Source organism: Pongo pygmaeus, chromosome 19, assembly GCF_028885625.2.
Source record: "Pongo pygmaeus isolate AG05252 chromosome 19, NHGRI_mPonPyg2-v2.0_pri, whole genome shotgun sequence".
NCBI classification, from domain to species: Eukaryota; Metazoa; Chordata; class Mammalia; order Primates; family Hominidae; genus Pongo; species Pongo pygmaeus.
In genome coordinates, this window is record NC_072392.2 from 99,143,843 (window position 1) to 99,165,327 (window position 21,485).

A 21,485-nucleotide genomic window follows, 5' to 3' on the forward strand; every position below is an offset into this window, starting at 1 on the left:
TGCCAGCCCAGCCTGTGCTTCCAGTCCTGTCCCCCAGCCTGCCCGAGGATGCCCTCCAGCAGCCTTTCCCCACCCTCCGTGCCCCCAGCTGGGTCTTTCTCACCAGCGTCCTGTCCCCATTACTCCACATCTACAAAAAGCACTTCCTGACCCTACGTCCCTCTCCAGCCACCACCTGTCTGTCTTCTTCCCCTTTGCAACCAAAACCGAATTCACCCTGTCTCGAACCCACTCTGGCTGCGCTTTTGCCCAACTCCAGAGTGTTCTCGCTGCTGATCCAGGGCCTGGTCAGCTCTCCATCGTTATCTCGCCTTGCCCGGTGCTGGTTTGTGGCTCTGCCCTGGACGTTGCTCCCTGGCGTCCAGACCTTTGAGCTCTGCTTTCCTTCCACTGCTGGGTCCTCACTGGCCCCAGCGCAGCCCCAGCTCATCTCCTTGGTCTCCATAGCAGAGGCTCCGTCCTGGGCCCCTTTCCTTTCTCATTTAACTTAAAAAAGATTCACACACCATGACTCCCAAGCATGTCCCCAGCCAGACTTGCCTGCTGATCCACACACTCACGGGGTCCCCTGCCCCCAGCACTTTCACATCCTTGTCCAGCCACTGTTGTGAGCACCACATGTCCACGGCTGGTTCCCGGCACACTCCTCTTGCGGCCCCAGCTCGGTGCCCCGGCCAAAAGCCTTGGAGTCATCCTCAGCTGCTCCCTTCTCCTGCCTGCCTCTGGTCCCTTTGCACGCCCCGCAGGCTTTCCCTCTTTGGCGTGCCCAGAGTGCCCGCTTCTCAGCCGCCTGGCATCCTCGCAGCCCTGCAGGGCGGGCCCTTCGTGAAGGCTTGGATGCCCGGCAGGTGGCAGGGGTGGGCAAGACCAGGTCGTCTGGGAACATGGCCCTAACAAGCACCTGTTCTGCTTGCCCCGCAGCACAGTCCGTTCTTCGCCGAGCAGCTGACCGCATTCCAGGTGTGGCTCACCATGGGCGTGGAGAACCGAAACCCACCCGAACAGCTGCCCATCGTCTTGCAGGTGAGTTTCTTCGGACCGGGCCAGACAGCCGAGGTCCCGCAGGAAGGAAGCCAGATGCCTGCACAGCCCCGGGAGTGCCTTCTCTCTCCCTCAGCCCTGTGGGTCTGTGACATCCCAGCCCCTCTGCCCCAAAAATGACGGCGCATGGGCAGGTGGCATTCAGGCAAACAGATCACACAGATCCAATCAGGAGTCACTGGGCTGATCGCACATTCATTCCTAAAGGGTTTCCTCTAAAGCCATTGATTCCCTCCTCCACCCTCGGATAAGTGTAACTTTGGGACTGGGGAGTCATCAGCCAGTCCATCATCCCCATCTCCTCTGGCTACCATTTCCACTTTAGGAATTGCTGAGATTCAGCTACAGGTGGGCTTCGCTTCAGAGCAGGCTCTCGACACCACTGCCTCCTTCTCTCGGGAAGGACAGGAGCTGGCAGTGAATGCGGGAGAGGAGGGAGGAGGCTCCCTGAGCAGATACTGACCGGCGAAGCAGGCGGAGCGGGCTTTGTGGCCCAGCGCCCGTAGGTTATGCACTGAAGCACACACAGATCCGGAAGCCGGCAGCCCTTCCCTTGCACGGGGCTGTCACAGCTGCTGTAACAAATAGGCCCTTTTGGGGCACACCCTTCAGATGCCAGTGCCCACGGGGCCCGTGTCGTGTCCGTGCTGTTCGCGTGCAGACCAGGACCTGTTCGTGGGTGGGAGGTTGCGTCATGGATGACCTGTTCGTGGGCGGGAGGTCGCGTCGTGGGTGGGAGGTCATGTCGTGGATGACCTGTTCGTGGGCGGGAGGTCGCGTCGTGGATGACCTGTTCGTGGGCGGGAGGTCGCGTCGTGGATGACCTGTTCGTGGGCGGGAGGTCGCGTTGTGGATGACCTGTTCGTGGGCGGGAGGTCGCGTCGTGGGTGGGAGGTCACGTCGTGGATGACCTGTTCGTGGGTGGGAGGTCACGTCGTGGGTGACCCGTTCGTGGGTGGGAGGTTGCGTCGTGGGTGGGAGGTCACGTCGTGGGTGGGAGGTCACGTCGTGGGTGGGAGGTCACGTCGTGGATGACCTGTTCGTGGGTGGGAGGTCACGTCGTGGATGACCTGTTCGTGGGTGGGAGGTCGCGTCGTGGGTGGGAGGTCACGTCGTGGATGACCTGTTTGTGGGTGGGAGGTCGCGTCGTGGGTGGGAGGTCACGTCGTGGATGACCTGTTCGTGGGTGGGAGGTCACGTCGTGGATGACCTGTTCGTGGGTGGGAGGTCGCATCGTGGGTGGGAGGTCACGTCGTGGATGACCTGTTCGTGGGTGGGAGGTCACGTCGTGGATGACCTGTTCGTGGGTGGGAGGTCACGTCGTGGGTGACCTGTTCGTGGGTGGGAGGTCGCATCGTGGGTGGGAGGTCGCGTCGTGGGTGGGAGGTCACGTCGTGGGTGGGAGGTCGCGTCGTGGGTGGGAGGTCGCGTCGTGGGTCCTGCTGGCTCTTGGTCACTGAGATAGGATGGGAAGCCACGGAAATGGAAAGTTCGTCACAGGTAGTGAAGTTAGAAAGATTCCACAGAACTTTTGTTCCAGTGAATGTGTGTTTGTGGGGAAGTGTGTGGGCTGGGTCAGAATCAAAGGAGTTTAAAATCCACTGGTCAGTGTAGATATCAAGGTCTAAGAACTCACTTTAAAAGCTGGAAAAGTGTTTTTGTGATTGGGGTGGTACAGCTGGACTTTGGCGAGGAGCTGTGCGTGGCCGTGGGGAGGGGCTGCCCGGCAGCAGGCAGGGAATGAGCAGGCCCCGCCCCTTTCGGTTTAAAGCTGGGTGACTCCCCCCACACACAGGAAGAGCCCCACCTCCGGGTGTGGTGCTGAGTTCTGAGAGTCGGCAGAGTTGGGTCCTCGCCTGCCTAGAAAGCAGATTGGGTGGCGGTGCCTCCGTGGAGAGGGTGTGAGTGGCGCCCCCCATCAGCCCTGCTTCCTTCCAGAGCTGGCGCCTTCCGGTTAGGGCCGCTCACCACACTGACGGACGGCACACCAATCTTCACTAGACCAGGTGTTCATCCTGCCTCTGAGAGATCATTTAGAAAACCGGGGCCAGTTTATTTCCATCACGGCCATGGCCTCAGCAGCCTTCCCTTCCGCCGTTCAGTCTGCGCTGCAGCATGGCAGCCAGCATCGCAGGTGCGCTGTAGGACTGAGGCCTCACCTCGTTCAGGACTTTGCCCCAAGAATCTCAGCCAGAGAAAGAGGAGTTGGGAGAAGGAACAGTGCACGTGGACATGCTCAAGACATTACTGCCGGCCTGTCCTCGCCGGCATTGTCTCAGGCGGACAACAAAGAACCAGTGTGCCAGCCGGCTGCCCTGGTGTTATGATCCCAGCTCCTCAGTAGGCCAAGACGGGGAAGGATCACTTGAGCCCAGGAGTTCAAGGCCAGCCTGGGCCACATAGGGAGACTCCATCTCTACAAAATAAAATAACATTGTACCACATTTCACAGTATGTATTTCTGCTGCTGTTGGTTTATTATGACGGTTGCTTTTTGGACATTGTGAAAAGAATGCAGACGTTATTACTGTTCTTCCTGTATGTGCCTAGATTCATTTAAGACTATCCTGAGATTGCAGAGTGAGGTGTAAACAAATAAACCAGCTCATGTTCAAAACCAAGAACACGCAGTGATAGCAGCAACGCAACCAAACAACATTTGACAGAAGCCCACGTTTTCCCTTCGTGCGAGTGTAGAAAGGCAGCTGGCTGTGTGGCCGCAGGTAACCGGGGGTGTCCGCAGCACAGGTTGCCCATGCTGGGCCCCACGGCTCCTGTTGGTCACCTTGGTCACCAGGATGTCCCTCAGAAGACACTGGCTCTCCTACTGACCTTCCTACTATTTAAGCAATGTGATGGAGTAAAATCGGCCCTCTCCAAAGCAGGACTCGATGCCAAGCACGTTAAATCCAGTTCTTTTGGGTCCAGCAAATAATCTTTTTGTAAATGGCCTTCTGTTGATTTCTTTCGATGTTCTCTTGGCCACCCACACTCCCTCAAGGAAGGAGGAGACATGCTGGAGGCAGCTTTCTGATGGTGATGTACGCAAAGACAGCTCTGGTCGGAGCATGGGGCATTTCCCACGTGGTTTTCCAGCAGGTGCGAGTGGCAGGTTCCTCCTCCTTCTGGAGGGTCTGTCTCCTGGCTGTGCCCAGCCGGGATCAGTGGGCGGACCTCCGCCTAACGAGAAAGTAGGGAAAGGTGAAGTATAATGCGGTATTGGCTTCATTTGACGTACCCCCCGGGGCTGGCTTCTTTCTCGTTAACTCGGCCCACTTCCCTGCACTTTCTCTTAAGAGCCTTTATTTTTGCCAAAGCCTGGGCCCTGTTATCCTTAAATTATTCTCTAGTGCCTTGGCAAGTCAGAAAACATCACTTAAGGGAAAGGGAATTTTCTTACACACTTCCTGGTGTTCTGAATCCCTGCCACTTCATCCCTGAGCCAGAGGCAGTGGCTGGTGGCCCTCCAGGGTCACGCGCGGTGTCTCATCAGGTCCGGCTGATTCGCAGCCTCTCCTGTAAATGTGAGCATGGAACAGCCCTTTTCTGCTTTCCAGCCTCAATATCCTCTCTGCCTTTTAAAAATATAAATCAACAGAGGAACAAGAAGGAAGATACAGTGTTTAAAAAAATTGCTGTTTTGCCCAGACCCTTGATTGATGGTGTCCATTTTTTTGAGATGGAGTCCCACTCTGTTGCCCAGGCTGGAGTGCAGTGGCGCGGTCTCGGCTCACTGCAACCTCTGCCTCCTGGGTTCAAGCAATTCTCTGCCTCAGCCTCCCAAGTAGCTGGGATTACAGGCACCCGCCACCACGCCCGGCTAATTTTTTGTATTTTTAGTAGTGAGAAGGTTTCACCATCTTGGCCAGGCTGGTCTTGAACTCCTGACCTTGTGATCCACCCGCCTCGGCCTCCCAAAGTGCTGGGATTACAGGCGTGAACCACCGCACCCAGCCCTGAACACCATCTTCTCACGAGGAGCTCTGGACTCTCGTGGCCTGTGGGGTGTGTTTGCCCTCTGGCTTCGGCCGCTCGCCCGGAACTCAGTGCTGTGTGCCCCCCACAGGTGGCTCAGGAAGCCCAGGCAGGGGAATGAAGAGCGCCTAGGTTATGGAAGAGAGGGGAGAAAGTGACTTTTCTTCTTTCTTTTTCAGGAAAAAGGTGACAGTGATATTTATGTGTTCATTTGTTTACTTGGCCCTTGTTCTTTTCAATAGATCCAGGGGATACGGGTGCAGGTTTCTTGCATGCATGCACTGCGTAGTGGTGAAGTCTAGGCTTTGGGTGAACCTGCTCCCCACATAGTGGGCATTATACCCCATAGGTAATTTCTCAGCCCTCAGCCCCTCGCACCTTTTGGAGTCTCCAGTGCCTGTTATTCCACCTGTGTGTCCCTGTGGACCCATTGTTTGGCTCCCACTCACTTATACGTGAGAACATGCAACAGTTGGTTTTCTGTTTCTGAGTTATTCCACTGAGCATTATGGCCTCCTGTTTCACCCATGTTGATGCAACAGACACGATTTCATTCTTTTTCTGGCTGAGTAGTAGTCCATGATACACAGACGCTGCAGTTTTCCTCATCCAGTCCTCTGTTGATGGGTGATCTTGGCTCACTGCAGCCGGAGCTCCGCCTCCTGGGTTAAAGTGATTCTTGTGCCTCAACCTCCCGAGTAGCTGGGATTTCAGGTGTGCATCACTGCACCTGGCCAAGAGTGATTTTATAGGATGAAGTTTTAGTCCCTTTTCCTAGATGTCACAAATCAGTGTGAGCATTTCATTAGGAAGTCTATTTGCTCTCTCTCCGTGCATCATTTTTTTTACAAATAGAATGTGGGGTCTGAAAGTACAGGATTGTTATCAGGTGACAGCAGAATGACAAACTAGAGTGATATTATATATACCATATACATCAGGGACTCCAAAACCGCCCTGTTCATCAGGTTCCCCAGGCAACCTGGCCTGCAGCACCCGCACTCCAGGGCTGGAACTGGAGAATCTTTCCTTATGAAGCAACTCTTCCAGTATGCCTGCCTGAGCACTCTCTTTGTATACAAGGCAAATGAAATTTGATAACCTTAGCAATTCTGTTTTAATTTGGTCGCCTCAGCTGGATTGCAGTGGTATGATCATAGCTCACTGCAACTTCCAACTCCTGGGGTCAAGCCACCCTCCTGACTCAGCCTCCTGAGTAGCTGGAACTGCACGCATGTGCCATCATGCCCGGCTCATTTTTGTATTTTTTGTAGAGATGGGGTTTCACCATGTTGGCCAGGCTGGTCTCGAACTCCTGGCCTCAAGCGATCCTCCAGCTTCAGCCTTCCACAGTGTTTGGATTACAGTATTGAGCCTCCATGCCTGCCACCATGATTAATGTTTAGTTTGGGTTACCACAGGTGGAAAATAAATCTCAGTAACTCATTCAGCTCACCATCATTTACTTCTGTAATTTCCATAGATCCTGGGATGGTCCGAAACAGGAGATTTTTGTTTTTGTTGTTTTTAAGTACAAAAACAACATTGGCTTTTTTCCTAAAAGCCAATCCTATTTTAAAAATAACTTTGCTTTATGTTGGCTTCAGTTTTTAAAAAACGTAAATCAACAAAAGGTGGCAGGAAGGTGAAGTAATGTTTGAAAAAAAAAAAAAAAAAACAGTATTTAACCTTCCCCCCAATACTCTTTATTGACGATGTTTCTTTGCAAATGAAATAATTGCAGCACCAAATCCCGTGCTGCCCGCGGACCTCCGATGCCGACTCCCAGGCAGGTGGGCCACCGAGGCCCCCGCGTGTGTTTCATCAGCACCTGCAGCTCCTACAGTGCGACGCTCAGGACCACGTCACGGTAGTGATTGTGAACCAGCGTCCTGTTTGCTTTTGTTGTTTGTAAGGAGCACATGCTAAGGAGACCTTTATTGCTAGGCTAGTGTCCTGGTAAAACAGTAACAGGAACTGGCCTTGATTCTTCACCCCGTCCTGCCACTTTTTCCATTTGTTCTGCAACTATTTACCTTAGAAACAGCCTTGTCCTTATTTACAGTGTTGGAAAAAACAAAGAGAATCAGAAAACAATCTTTGTAAGCTTTAGATCTGATGATGTCTTTGATTTCTGATGATTGCGGCCGTGGCGAGACCTGCCTCCTCTCCTCTCCCTGGGTCATCTAGAAACTCGAGCCTCAGGCAGCCTAGTGTTCCCTGCACACAGAGAGTCAGTCCTCAAAACCCTGGGTGGTGGAGACATCTGGAAGCCGAACACTACGATGCTGACTTTACATCTGCTGGACACCTTGGTGCACACAGCTTTGTGCTAGACACTTTACGGACTCTGTCTCATTGAACTTTGAGAATAAGCCCAAGTCAAGTACTGTTGTCTCCGTTTTTCTTGATAATGATGTTGAAGTTTCCAGAAGTTAGGAATCTAAGCCAGTTATTGGGCAGAGATGGAGGCAGGGTTAACATCAGGTCAGCCGGCCCCAGAGCCCGTGCTTTTCCTCCGACTGGCCCCTCAAACCTGAGTTCCAGGCAGCAGTGGCATGCGACAGCCCCTGAGTTCAGCATGGGAGAGGGATCCGGTTCCAGTTCACATATCCCGTGAGCAGTCCCACGTTCCTTTCCCAGCCTCTTAATCAGAGACTCTCAGCACCGCCAGCACGGGGAACCTGCCACTCCTGGGTCCATGGTGAACCCGGTATGGGAGCTGGCTCGGGGCACATAGAAGGGAAGTGAAGCCACATTCCGACTGCTCTTTCTCTGCCCCCAAGGCTGGACATGTTGGGATCCCCTCCGTACCCTGTCTCCTGCCCCTCCAGCCTGGCTAGCCCCCTCCTCTTGCTGCCACCTGTGACCTTCCCTGTCCCCCTCGTCCTCCTGCCAGTGCTCTTCTCCCCCCACAGGGAAGCTCCTCCCTCTCCACGGCTCCCCAGGGCCCATGCTCCTGACTCGGTGGCTCCATGGAAGTCACGCTGGCGGACCCCCAGGAGCACGACCCAGGTCGCCGCCTTCTCCTCTCCCCTCTCCCCTGTCCTCCACCCTCACTGGCCTCCTCGTCCCTTTCCCCTGCCTCTCTTGAGGGTTTTCAGACTCATCCCAAACCTTCTTTTCTAGAGTTTGCTTTCCTTCACCCCTTCTCTCAGCCTCTGGCCAGTGCTGCAGTCTCTTCCTCCCCATCTCCATATTGGCACCCTGGTCAAACCCACCCCCTTCCACTCACCTCCCCCACTTCCAGCCTCTTGCCAGGCCTGTCCCCAAAGCAAGCACACTGGACCAGTCACTGCTGCTTAACGTCGGCTGGTGGCTTCTGGATCTCAAGACAAACTGACCTCTCTGCACGCCGTCTGCGGGGCCTTTCCCTATCTGGCCCCTTCCCCATCACTGACCTCAGTCATACTGGTGGCCTGTGCATCCTCAGACACCCAAGCTTTTCCAGCCTCTCCACCTGCAACGCGGTAACCCCCTCATGTCACCTCCAGGACCCGCTGCCCAGCTGTGTCCTGTGCATCTTCTCCTGGGGGGAGGGAAAACCTCCGAGGCCTGCAGCGAGGCCAGGTCAGGGCCTCCCAGGGTCTGTGTGTTTAGGCATGGCGATGGGGCGGTCATTCATTTAATGTCTGTCTCCCAGGCCACATGAAGGATGGGCGAGGTGGTCCCTACTGTCCGTGGTCACTCTCCTAGCACCCAACGCGGCACCTGCCCCATAAATACCCCTTGGATAACTGGGGCATCGTGGATAGAAATGCTGTAGGTTGGAGGGACTCAATGCACGCGCCCTCCAGCGTAGACACCATTAAGGAAAAAATCAAAAGAAGTAATGCCATTCAAAGTGTAAAACTTGGCCGGGCGCGGTGGCTCACGCCTGTAATCCCAGCACTTTGGGAGGCCGAGGCGGGTGGATCACAAGGTCAGGAGATTGAGACCATCCTGCCCAACACAGTGAAACCCTGTCTCTACTAAAAATACAAAAATAAATTATCTGGGCGTGGTGGCAGACGCCTGTAGTCTTAGCTACTCAGGAGGCTGAGGCAGGAGAATGGCATGAACCCAGGAGGTGGAGCTTGCAGTGAGCCGAGATTGCGCCACTGCACTCCAGCCTGGGCGACCGAGCAAGACTCTGTCTCCAAAAAAAAAAAAAAAAAAAAAAGTGTAGAACTTTAATATAACAGAAAAAGTATGTGCAAAACCTCTGGCAAAGCCCACTCTAACTTATAAGGAACTCTGACATGTCAATAAGAAAAAGCCACATTTTGAAGTAGAAAACTAAAGGCATGCAGGGCAAGTTTACTGGGGAAATGGCCCATCAACCTGCAAAATGTACTCCCCTTGAAATCCAAGAAATCCAGATGAAAAGGATGTATTTTCACCTGTCCTGTTGGCTAATAATAGTGTAATATGGACTAGTGTTGTCCCACAAGCTTTAAATTTATTATTTAATTTAATGAAACCCTTGTGGGCAGGTGTTGTGTTGTATGTGTTTTATGAATTAATAAATCAAGGCTCAGCGACGTTAAGTAATTTGCCCAGAGTCAGACCCCAGTGAGCGCTGCTGGGTGACCAGCTCAGGCAGCAGGAAGCTGGCGCCCACGTGCATGCCGTATAGAATGTGCGTGGGTTCAGCCGCAGGGTCATTTAGTAACTTAAGTATATATGCCCCGACCTTACCTTTTTAATACTCACATTTATCTTAGTGGAAAAGAATCATGTAAGTGTGCAGATGTACCTGTTAGGATATTGATCACAATATTATTTATAAGAACAGCATTTTGGCCAGGCATGATGGCCCACGCCTGTAATCCCAACACTTTGGGAGGCTGAGGCGGGAGGATTGCTTGAGCCAGAAGTTCAAGACCTGCATGAGCAATGTAGTGAGACCCCCATCTCTATAAAAAATACAAAAATGAACCAGGCATGGTGGTACATACCTGCGGTCCTAGCTACTCGGGTGAGGTGGGAAGATCACTTGAGCCCGGGAGGTTGAGGCTGCAGTGAGCCATGATCTGGCATCTATACTCTAGCTTGGGCAACAGAGCAAGACCCTATCTCAAAAATAAATAAATAAAAATGTTAAAAGTAGGAACATTTTGATGATAATTTAAATATCAGTGGGGAAGTTGTTTAAAGAATTGTGTACATTTGCATAACGGAAGTACTGTGCCGCCTTTGGGAATAATATGGTCAGTACATACCTAGTGATATGAACGATGTTCACAGTGCATTGTTTAGTTTAAAAAGGAGCTGAGAAATAGAATCACATATTATCTAGTTCAAGATCAATACGAGAAGTGTGGACATAAAGAACAATGTCTGAGTTCATATACCAAAATGTCACCAGTGGGTTAGCTTTTTAAATGCAATTAAAGCATGTTTGTTCTAGTGTTTTCTACATTGAGCATGTTTTATCTGTGTAATAAAGGAATAAAGTGTGTTTTCTTCACCTGTCTAAAAGCATGAACTTGTAAGGAAAGGAGCACCAGCTCTAGGTAACTGACTGAAGCAGCAGACAGATCTGAACTGTGGTCAGACCGCTGGAGCACCAGCTCTAGGTAACTGAAGCAGCAGACAGATCTGAACTGTGGTCAGACCACTGGAGCACCAGCTGTAGGTAACTGAAGCAGCAGACAGATCTGAACTGTGGTCAGACCGCTGGAGCATCAGCTCTAGGTAACTGACTGAAGCAGCAGACAGATCTGAACTGTGGTCAGACCGCTGGAGCACCAGCTCTAGGTAACTGAAGCAGCAGACAGATCTGAACTGTGGTCAGACCACTGGAGCACCAGCTCTAGGTAACTGAAGCAGCAGACAGGTCTGAACTGTGGTCAGACCGCTGGAGCACCAGCTCTAGGTAACAGACTGAAGCAGCAGACAGTTCTGAACTGTGGCAGACTGCTCCAAAGCTGGCAGCTTGTGCAGCAGCGTTTCGGGGTTGCACACCAGTATGGTTTGCAGTGATACCATTTTCTTCTTGTTCTTCCAGGTGCTGTTAAGCCAAGTGCACCGGCTGAGAGCATTGGACTTGCTTGGAAGATTTTTGGACCTGGGTCCCTGGGCAGTGAGCCTGGTGCGTGCCTTCCGCATTAACCTGGGGGCTGAGGGAGGCGGGACACAGATTAGGCTCCGTGTTTCAGTCTGTGCACGTATTTCATGATCCAGAGCCACCCCCAGCCATGAGACCCAGGGCGAGTGTGTCCACCATTGTGGTGTCCTGTCGCTCCTGAGGCCCTCAAGGAGCCCACTCTGTACCCGTGCAGCCTGCAGTGCTGCCTGGCGTTTGGGGGTCTGGGGTTGTCGCCCCTCTTTATGTCTGATGTTAGACATAGGAGTGAGCATGTTGTTGGCCGGTCCCCTTTTCCTGAGCCGCTGCCCAGCGCTGCGGAGCAGCAGGGCACCCCTGAGCCTGACTCAGCGCCCGCCTCGTGGTGCTGCTTCCCCCAGGAGGAGTCTGGATCCTCAGCACTGTCTGCTCACCATCACGGCAGGCACAATTCGGAAACGCTCTTCTGGTTCCTCATTCTATAGCAGAGTAGTGATGGCCACTAAAAAAACCCTGGCAGAGGCAGGATCAAGAAGCAACGCGCGTTTAACAAGTAACTCACAGGGAAAGTAAAAAGAGGCTGAGAGGGAACTGCAGAGTGAAGGAAACTCGAGACACCTATGGCCAGCTGCCGTGTACAGTAAACCTTACTTGGTTCTGTTGAAGTTCCAAAAATGAATACTCATAAAACAATTAGAAATTTTACAGGAGCTGGATTTCTGTTATTCAAGAATCATTGTTCGTTTTTCTTGGGTGTGGTAACTGGATTGTGTTTTTATAAAAGAGACCTAATTTTTTAGAGATAGACACTGAATATTCACCAATGAAATCACGTGACATATGAGCAATGAAATCACGTGACATATGAGCCTTAATTTACCGTGCTTGGGAGCAGCGCGGTGGGGCGGTGGGTGCGGAACCGCTGTCACAAGCTGGGTGGTGAGTACCTGGGTTTGGTGTATGTAAGTATTTTCATCAGATAATGTTGACAAAGAGTGGTAATTGATAGTCCAGCACTGAAGGAGGAGAGAAAACATCCAAGACTCGGAAGAATCATTCAGCACTCACCACTGGGCCATTTTCACGCCAGGTGCCTGAGGCCACAAATAGCTTGTAGCAGAGTCAGGGCCTGAGTCATCAGAGGAAGGCTGGCGTGACTCGGTCACTTGGTGTGTGCGTGGTGGTGTCACTTAGTCATCCTGGAAAGGCCTGCGTGGCATTGCTTGCACTCTAAGAAGACAGGAAGCAGTATTCATAACATTCTAGAAAGAGTTTCATTTTTAAGGTTAATTTTTTAAAACCAATTTCTTCCCTTTAAAGAATTAAGCTTCTGCTCATTGGAAATTTTGCTAATACATGAATCGAGGCTGGATAAACGAGGTATTTTTACAGGTACAGGTTTTGTCTCTCAGGTGAGGGCCCAGCCACCCGAACCAGAGAAACTGCTCATTCCTTGTTAAATGTGGCCTTTCACAGGGAAGGGACCCAGGCCTGGGTCCCACCACCACCTCCTGTCTTGGTTACAGGGGACCTCACTTATTGGAAGGGGATACCTTTGGGATGTCTTTGAAATTCCAGCAGCTTTGAGATAAGGACACAGCAGAAACCCCTGGCTGTGGAGTGCAGCCGTACTTTGCCAGGCATCCTTCATGCTGCAGTGCCCTCCACACTCTCCCTCCCCTGCCTCTGAGGGCAGAGTCCCCTGAGAATGACACGGCCAGAACTGGGCGCCAGTGAGCCCCTGGGCGACCCCCCTCCTCCCTGCCTTTCCCAGGGCAGGCGTCTTTCTCCCAAGGTGTATCTGAAGTGCAAATGTGAGTGTTGAGCAAGCTGGCTGCGCCGTCACGGAGAGGTGGCCGTGGCTTGTACGTGAACAACACAGTGAAGGTGCCTGATGCTCTGCTGCTAAGAGCAGACAAGGCCACCGAGGGCAGGTGAGGGCCCCAGGCGCAAGCAGCCCGCCCCTCCACAAGGAAAAGCTGCCACGCGATTAATTCCAGTCTCTTGACACCAGTCAAGGCTGGCAATACATGGCAGCTTCTAGGAATAAATCAGAGATGAATAAATCTGGAGGAAGCCCCTCTTTACTTTAAGTGAGGCCCATTCATTCCTGTTGCGTTTCCCATATGTGCTGAAGATAACACTGCAGCTGGTCCCGCGTGGCACCCCTGCTGCTGCCCGTTCCCTCGCTGCGGCACAGGCGCGCTGATGCCCTCCCTCTCCCCCAGGCCTTGTCTGTCGGCATCTTCCCCTACGTGCTGAAGCTGCTCCAGAGCTCGGCCCGAGAGCTGCGGCCACTTCTCGTTTTCATCTGGGCCAAGATCCTCGCAGTGGACAGCGTGAGTATCCCCGCCCTCCTCCCCAGAGTGATGTGAACCCGCCGGCCCTTCTGGGGATGCCAAGCCCTGTGCTTCCAGCCTGCCCTTTCTCCAGTCTCACTCCCTCTCCAGGCACCGCCGTTCCCTTTCTCTCTTCCGGGGTAAAGTGGGACGCGCCCGCCTCGGCAGCCACCTCTGGGTCGTGGGGGACTGTCACCTACCTATCCTGTCCCTGGCCTTCCCCTGGTGCCCTGCACTCAGTCCCCCTGCCTGTGTCTGACTCCCCCCCCCCCCCCCCCGTAAGGCTGTCCCCGTGCTCCTGACCGTGACTGGAAGCAACCCCGTCATGGCAGTAAACTTGGCCTCTGCCTCGCCCAGACCCCGCATCGACCACTCCTGTGCCCACCATTGCATTTCTCCCCCTCCTCAACCCTGCACAGGTGGTCTGGGCCAGGCCCCGAGGTGTTAGGGGCCACCCCCTTACATGGGGCTGTCCGGCTCTGCCCTCTCTGATGGGCATCAGCCCTGGCCCTGCAGCCACATGTTCGCCCCTCAATCATCTAGGCCAGGGACCCGTATTTAGCTATGTTAAGAGAGACACAAAGTCAGCTGTCCCTGTCCCCAGCAGCTTATGCTTGGGTGCGGGCAGGGGTTGCAGGTGACACCAGCCCTGTTGTTAGGCAGGGTCACCTCCTGCAGGAGCTACCAGCGAGATGGGTCAGAGGAGTGAGGCTGAGAAGTCCTGTGGGCGAGACCCAGCTTATGCTGAACTGGAAACGCCAGGAAAGGCCTTGATGAGGGGGTGGATATCAGGCGGGGTCCAAACATGGAAGTGGCAGGGCAGGCTGGGAAGACATTTAGAGGAGGGCAGGCCACTCCGTGTGGCTGTGTGCGGGGACACGCAGGGAGTCCCTGTCCACACGGAGGGTGCACGGTTCCCGGTAGACACAGTTGAACTTCATTTAGCAGGCGTGGGGATTATTACAGGTTTTGGAACAAAGACATCAGAGAATGTAGCTGTGGTTTATAAACATTGCCTGGCCTCAGTGTCAAGTGGATTGTAGGGAAACACGGGGTGGAGAGCACTTTCCTCCAGGAGGGTGAACGGAGGAGGTCGGGCTGCAGGGCTGGGAGGGCAGCACCAAGCCTGGGTGGGGAGAGGCGACTCGGGCTGGAGCCTGTGTGGCCGGCCGGGGCACAGGGAGCCTTCCAGAGACAACTGGTCAGGAGCCCTATGCGGCCTAGGAGTAGGGCTGGCCCGAGGCCAAGACTGGGGGACCTCGTCCACCCAGTGGTGATGGCAGGCAAGACCCTCGAAGGAAAATGTGGAAGGCTCGGCTGCGGGAGAGCGCTCGAAAGCTCCTCGTGTGACACAGTGGAGAGGAGAGCTGTACAGAGTGGTGCAAAGGGTCTGGGAGGGGCTCATTTACAGAACATGAAAATTCTAGAACAAAGGGTGTGTGCTGGGAATGGAGTTGGGGGATATGTTGCCCTCTGCAGGGTTGTTGGGGACAAAGACGTCCCAGAGATGCCTTTGCCTTTAGCTGTCCGTGTGCAGAGGGGCACATGTGTGTGATACAGAGCTGGGCTCGGAGCCAGGTTGGCAGGGAGCCCCGGGAAGAAGCCAAGTCAGTCTTGCTCTGGGCGCCGCCGCGGGTGAGGAGAGCGGGACGGAGGAGCCGGCATCAGGGCAAGGCTGGCTTTGCTCCCTGCTTGGTTTTGAAGCAAACCAGCCCCAGCAGCTCATTAGAAGGCCTATAGGAGCAGGTCCACGTTCCTCCCCGGACTTCAGCCAGCTGCTGTGTGCACGTGTGCGCGGGGGTGGTCATGTATGTGGGCGCTTGTGTGTGCATGTGTGTGTGGCGCCCTATCCGGCAGCTTTCATATGCAAAGTCTCTTAATTCCTACATCCCCTGTGAAGTTAGCGTGAATTTGCAGCTTATTGACTGGTGAGGCACCGCCCCCAGGAGGGAGCAGGGGCCACATAGCTACCATGCGATGGGCCGGCACCCCGCTGGGCCCCTGCGCCGGGTCTGGAGCTTTTTGCCCACACAGGGAAAGGGAGGGTCTAGCAAAGTCACAGAGCAGGTACGGGAGAGTGCCAAGAACACCTTGGAAAGGTCATGGCTTGGAGCCAGGGAAGGCCACCCTTCCCTTTTCTGTGAGGCAGGTGAGGGGAGAGTGGACGGAGCTTACGGCCCCTGGGGCTCCTGCCTGCTGCCCGGCGCTCCCCGGGCCAGATTCTATCAGCTTCTCCGTCCAGTCACTGGCACTGAGACCCAGCCTCATCCTTAGCCCTGTCGGCCATGCCGCACTGGCCACCAGGACCTGCTGTGCTCGCTGAAGCTGCCACATTGGGCTTTGTTCAGCCAAATTCACTGCCCCTGCTGTCCAGGCACTGGCAGGCACCCTGAGCCACAGGCTTGTACCCCGCACTGTGCGTTCTCAGCCATCAGCCCTGCACACCCCACACAAAGCCACTGCTGTGTCTCCCACCCACAGCCCCTGCTGACTCAAGTCCAGCCCAGGCCATCAGGTCCCCAACTGTGCTGCCCACGGACCCCTGGGCCCCTGCTCAGCCCTTCTGCTCCCTGCACCCAGCCCTGACTGTAGCCTCCCCACACCCCAAGTGCTCACATACGACTTTGGTGTCGCAACAAAAGTGGGGATGGGGGGAGGCCGCTGCCGAAGAGGTGGGGGGAGAGGCTGCTGCCGAAGTGGGCGGCGAGGGCTTCCACCTTGGAGGCGTGTATCGATCGTACCCAGCAGCAGTTGACCTCTCGCTGGTTCTGCTGATTCTTGTAGATTCCCTGGGATTTTCTGCTAGTTCGCTGGTTCTTGTAGATTCCCTAGGATTTTGGGTATATGCTCTCTCCAAGCAGAAGCAGCTTCCAGCCCCTCTTCCGGTTCTGGGATCTCTCACTCTTTTTCTGGGCCTGGGGCACTGACCATGGCTCTCCCGGCACGGGTCGGCTGCCGTGCTTGCCATCTCTCCCGGCTGCTCCTGATTTCTTGAGCTGGATGCGGGGAGCTGCTGCTCCTCCTCTCAGCACAGCTGAGGTTGACCTTGACCTCAGTTCAACCTCGAACCCTCCTGGGCCCAGTGCTCTGCACCTGGCTGTGACCAGGGAACGCTCCATAATGGTGACCGGAATACCATATATTTCAGCAAAATATTTTCCCTGCTACCCATTAAACTACAGATAAAGAATGACTGCTTTGAAAGATTGGCTGAAGCACTGGATTTAAGAGTTAAAAACCTGAGTTTGATCCCATCACCCCATTTGCTCTGACAAGTCATTTTCACTTCCCTTGGCCGTGATTTGCCTCTGTAAAGTCATGGCAGTGATCCTTCGGCCATCTGCCTCCAGCCACAGTTCCAGAGCTCAGAAGCAGGACGTGGAAAACTGCTGTGTAAATTATAGAAGAATAGGACCAGGAAGGGGCACCACGTAAATCTCACATCTCTACTGCCTGTCTCTGTTACACTAAAACCTTTTCTTGCTAAACGGAAAGCTTGGCTTTGCAGATCAGGAAGCGAGAGGTGTGGGTCATTTCTATTTTACTCTTCTTCAAATTCATTGAAGAGCCACATTATGTAAACAAAAGGTGTTTGGCAGGAAGTCATTTTGAAACGTTTCTGCCCTACACCCGTATCTTCGTCATCTACATGGACACACTTAGAAATGTCTTGGCACCTGGCCACGGATGAAGGACCACGTGTAGAGGCTCTGGGATGCACAAAACAGTGACCCTCACATGGCACAAAGCCCAGGGTGAAGGGACGGAAGAGATGCCATCTGCATGCAGTGGTCTGGGATTACGGCCGCCTGAGCCTGCTCCCCAGCCCTGCCCCAGCCCTGCCAGTGCTGCAGGAACGTGTCTAAGCCAACTTTGATTCTCAGACTTCCTGTTTTTAGTACCTTTTAGGACCTGGAAATTGATGATGTCTTCATTTTTAGTCTCAGGCGTTGCTCTTGGTGAAAGGGGACAGCCTTCCTCCTACCTTCATCGTGACATTCTCACTGCACCCACAGCCCATCATGGTATTGCAGTGCAGGGCGTCTTGTTTAAAACTGGCTCTTGGTCCCGTGGATCTCCCGGGGCCTGTTGCTCTCGAGTGCCCCAAATGGCAGAACGTGGCCATGAGCACGGAGGCTGCAGCGCGCCTTCGTTTTACACCCTGCTCCAGGCAAGATACCAGGGCCTCGGGTTTAATATTCATGCTGCTGAAGGGGTTATCTGCTCAGTAGTGCTTGGGGAGCTGTTCCCACAGCCAGCTGGGCATGCCCTTGCCTGCAGTGTTCTTGTAACTGCCTGCAGGCACCACAGGCCTTCCTGTGAATTAATTTCTTAACCAGCTTGTTGCACCTGCATGTTTAAAAGCAGTCGTTCCACTGAGGGGCATTTTGAAGTGTTTCCAGTAGAAACTGAGCCTCATCTACCTCACCTGCCTCGCCCTTCCTTCCATCGTTACCCTGGTGATAACTTCCCAGAGATGAAAGTTCCCTGTGTTTTTGAGGGGTCATTCCTCCACTCCCTTCCGCTCCCCACGTCTGGCCATGGATGTTGCTGGCGGTCCTCCGGATCTCCGCCCCCACCCGCCATGATGTGTGCACCCCCCACAATGTGTGCATGCCCCTCTGTGTTGGTGGTGGATCTCCGGAGCTCCGCCCACCATGTCTGCTCCGCCCCCTCCTTGTGTTGCTGGTGGTCCTCCGGAGCTCCGCCCCCGCATGATGAGTGCCTGCTGCAGCCCCCAGCGGTCCCCGTGACTCCTGGGGCTTGCCATTGTGCAGATCGGGGTGCACATGGTCCACCTATGAAGATCGCAGAGCCTGCTCAGAGGTTCAGAGGTGCAGGCAGAAGCCAGCCACTCCCCCAGTGTTCTCAGCATCCCCCTGCTGCCGCCAGCCGGCCCTCAGGGCACACTTAAGAGTTTGAGAAGGATGGGAGCCCACTCAGGCTGGGCCCAGCAGAAGGGCGAGCCTGGGACCTCCCCTCATTTCCCAAGCACCTGTGGGGCACACCCTGTGTCCCATTGTGCCAGAAGCTCTGAGGGATTCATGGGGAGGCCTTAAAGAAGGTGGGCTCGGGCGGAAGAAAAGACGGAAGAATACCATGTGCCATTGGGGAGAATTGTGTGCCGTTTGCATGAGACAGAGCAGGGCACAGTGGGGACACTGATCTGACAGAGATGGCACTGCACAGGACAAGGAGCACCAAGGGGGGCACATGAAGAAAGCCGTCTCTCCAGGATTCTCCCAGGACGTTGATCCCGGAGGGCCTCCCCCAGCATCACTCCCCATGCCAGGTTACACTGCACTTCACACTACCAGCCAGAAATTACCAGGCGGGTAGAGAGAATCAGGAAAATATGACCCATAATGAAGAAAAGGAAATCAACCCATTAAAACCTGCTCAGAACTGCTGCGGGTGTTATCATTAGGAGGCCAGGACATTGAAATATTAGAAGTCTGCTCCACATATTCAAAAAGTTAAATTGAGACACGGAGAATATAAAAAGAACCCAACTTGAATTTCTAGAGATGAAAACTGCAATATATGATGGGAAGAAATATACTTAATGGGATTAACAGCTGGTTAAGCATTGCAGGAAAAAGCAGTACACGGTTAGGCACGGGGCTCACGTCTGTAATCTCAGCACTTTTGGAGGCTGAGGCAGACAGATCACTTGAGTAACCAGGATTTCAATACCAGCCTGAGCAACATGGTGAAACCTCGACTCTACATGAAAAAATACAAAACTCAGCCATGCATGTTGGCTCACGCCTGTAGTCCCAGCCATTCAGAAGGCTGAGGCGGGAGAATCACTTGAGCCCGGGAGGTCGAGGCTGCAAAGAGCCGTGATTACGCCATGGCACTCCAGCCTAGGGAACAGAGTGAGGCCCTGCCTCAAAGAAAGAAAGAAAATAGCAATAGAAACTAACAAAAATGAAGCACGGTAAGAAAAGAAAAAAAATTTAATTAAAAGAATATTATTCCATTGTGGGACAACGGCAAGTGACATAACATACTATTTGGGGGTCCATAAAGGAGGCTAGCAGAAAAAGTATTTGAAGAAACAATAGCTAAAATTTTTTTGAATTTGATGAAAATTATAAACCTACAGATCCACAAAGCTTAGCAAACCCTAAGCACAAGAAAACTACACGAAGGCATATCACAATCAAATTACTTGAAAAACAGTGAGAAATTCAAAAGTCTAAAGGCAGCCAGTAAAAAGCCAGTAAGGAGCAAAGGTGAGAATGACGGCAGGTTTCTTCTTACAGATTTCCTGCAGATGGGAAAGGTGAGAATGATGGCAGATTTCTTCTTACAGATTTCCTACAGATGGAAAAGGCAGACAGCGGAACAGCATCTTTAAAGCAAAGAGAGAGAGAGAGAGAGAGAGAAAACTGTCAACCTAGAATTCTATGCCCACTGAAAATATATTTCCAAATGCAGGCAAAATAAAGACTTTTAAAGACATACAAAAGATGAAAGCTTATCCCCGGCAGATCCACACTACAAGAAACGTGAAGTCCTTTAGCCTTGAGGAGAATACTCTTCAGAGGGAAACACGGTTCTACACAAAGGAATTCAAAGCAGCAGAAATGAGTACTATGTGGATAAATATGGGATTTTTTTCTTTTTATTTAAATCTTCTTTAAAGGATAATTGTTTTAAGAAAAATAATAACAGTGTACTATGAATTTTTTTCAGTAAGCCTTTTGCACTCTTAATTTTTTTTCCTTACGAGACAAGGTCTCATTCTGTTGCCCAGGCCTGATTACCGCTCACTGCAAGCTCAGACTCCCTTGCTCAAGCCATCCTCCTGCCTCAGCCTCCCGAGTAGCCAGGGTCACAGGCACAAGCCACGGCACCCACAGAATGTACAACATTTGTAATAGCAAAATGTATGCTACCAGTAGCAAAAAGATGGGGAGGAGAGAGAATTAAGTAATACTATTGTAAGATTCTTGGACTTTGTTTGAAGTGGTCTCATATCACCTGCCTGAAGATGAACTGCAGTAGTCCATAAACCCTAAAGCTGCCACTCAAATTTTAAAAAGAATTACGGTTAATTAGCTGACAACAGAGATGATATGAAGTCATACATATAGACAACACGGAAGGAAAAAAATAACCAAGAGTAGATGCAACAAATAGAAAAAGGCGGGATGATAGATGGACACCTAATCCTGCCCATCACTGCAGTGTGGAGACTGAACACTGCAGTGAGAAGGCAGAGGCCGGCAGGTTGAAGAGCAAGAAAAAACCATACCATGGCTACAAGCAATGCACTTTTGGCATAAGGACACAAGTAGATTAAAGGTAAAAGGACGGGAAGAGCTCTGCCATGCAGGCACTAAGCAGAGGAAGGCTGCAGGGCCTATGTTAATATCAGACAGAGGAAGTTTGGGAGCAGAGAATGTTGCTAGCAATAAAGATAGACATTTCATAATGCTACGGAAGTCCATTCATCATTCAAGAGAACGTCGCAGTCCTAAATGTCTATTCACCTAATAAGAGAGTTTCAAAATACATCCAACAAAACTGATGGAACTGCGAGGAGAAATAGATAAATCCATAATTACATTTGGAGATTTCAGTGCTCCTTTCTCAGTAACTGACAGAACAAGCAGAAGAGAAATCAGTAGGAATAGTGGAGACTTGAGCAGCACTCTCCAGCAGCTGGGCCCTGACGTTTATAGAACACGCCACACAGCAGCTGGGCCCTGACGTTTATAGAACATGCCACACAGCAGCCACGGAGTGCACAGAGCCTGTGCCAGGATAAGCCAGACCCTTGGCCAAATAAACCTCAACAAATACAAAGAACTGAAGCCTTACAGGCACGTTCTACAGCCACAGTGGAGTCAAACTCAAATCAATAATAGATAGTAGGAATGTCTCTAAGCACTTAGAAACAGAAACTTTTAGATAAATAAATGATTTTCATTTCATTCCATAAGATTTTAAGTAAATTATATTTATATATATGTGCTTAATGCAAAATAGCATATAAATATGTAATATTAAGATACATAGATATAAATCATAACAAAGATTTATATAAAATATTTATTACTGTATGT

At 52.4% G+C, this 21,485-nt stretch overlaps 1 protein-coding gene across 3 annotated transcripts in view; it reads left to right on the top strand.

The window, feature by feature from the left end:
• Positions 1–21,485, top strand: part of RPTOR (regulatory associated protein of MTOR complex 1) — a 420,173-nt gene that overhangs the window by 298,270 nt on the left and 100,418 nt on the right. For all 3 annotated transcript variants that reach the window (XM_054458563.2, XM_054458564.2, XM_054458567.2), the window contains 3 exons: positions 922–1,023; positions 11,009–11,092; positions 13,294–13,404. In XM_054458563.2, coding sequence (XP_054314538.1) covers positions 922–1,023; positions 11,009–11,092; positions 13,294–13,404 — 297 coding nt within the window. The remainder of the gene's footprint in view (positions 1–921; positions 1,024–11,008; positions 11,093–13,293; positions 13,405–21,485) is intronic.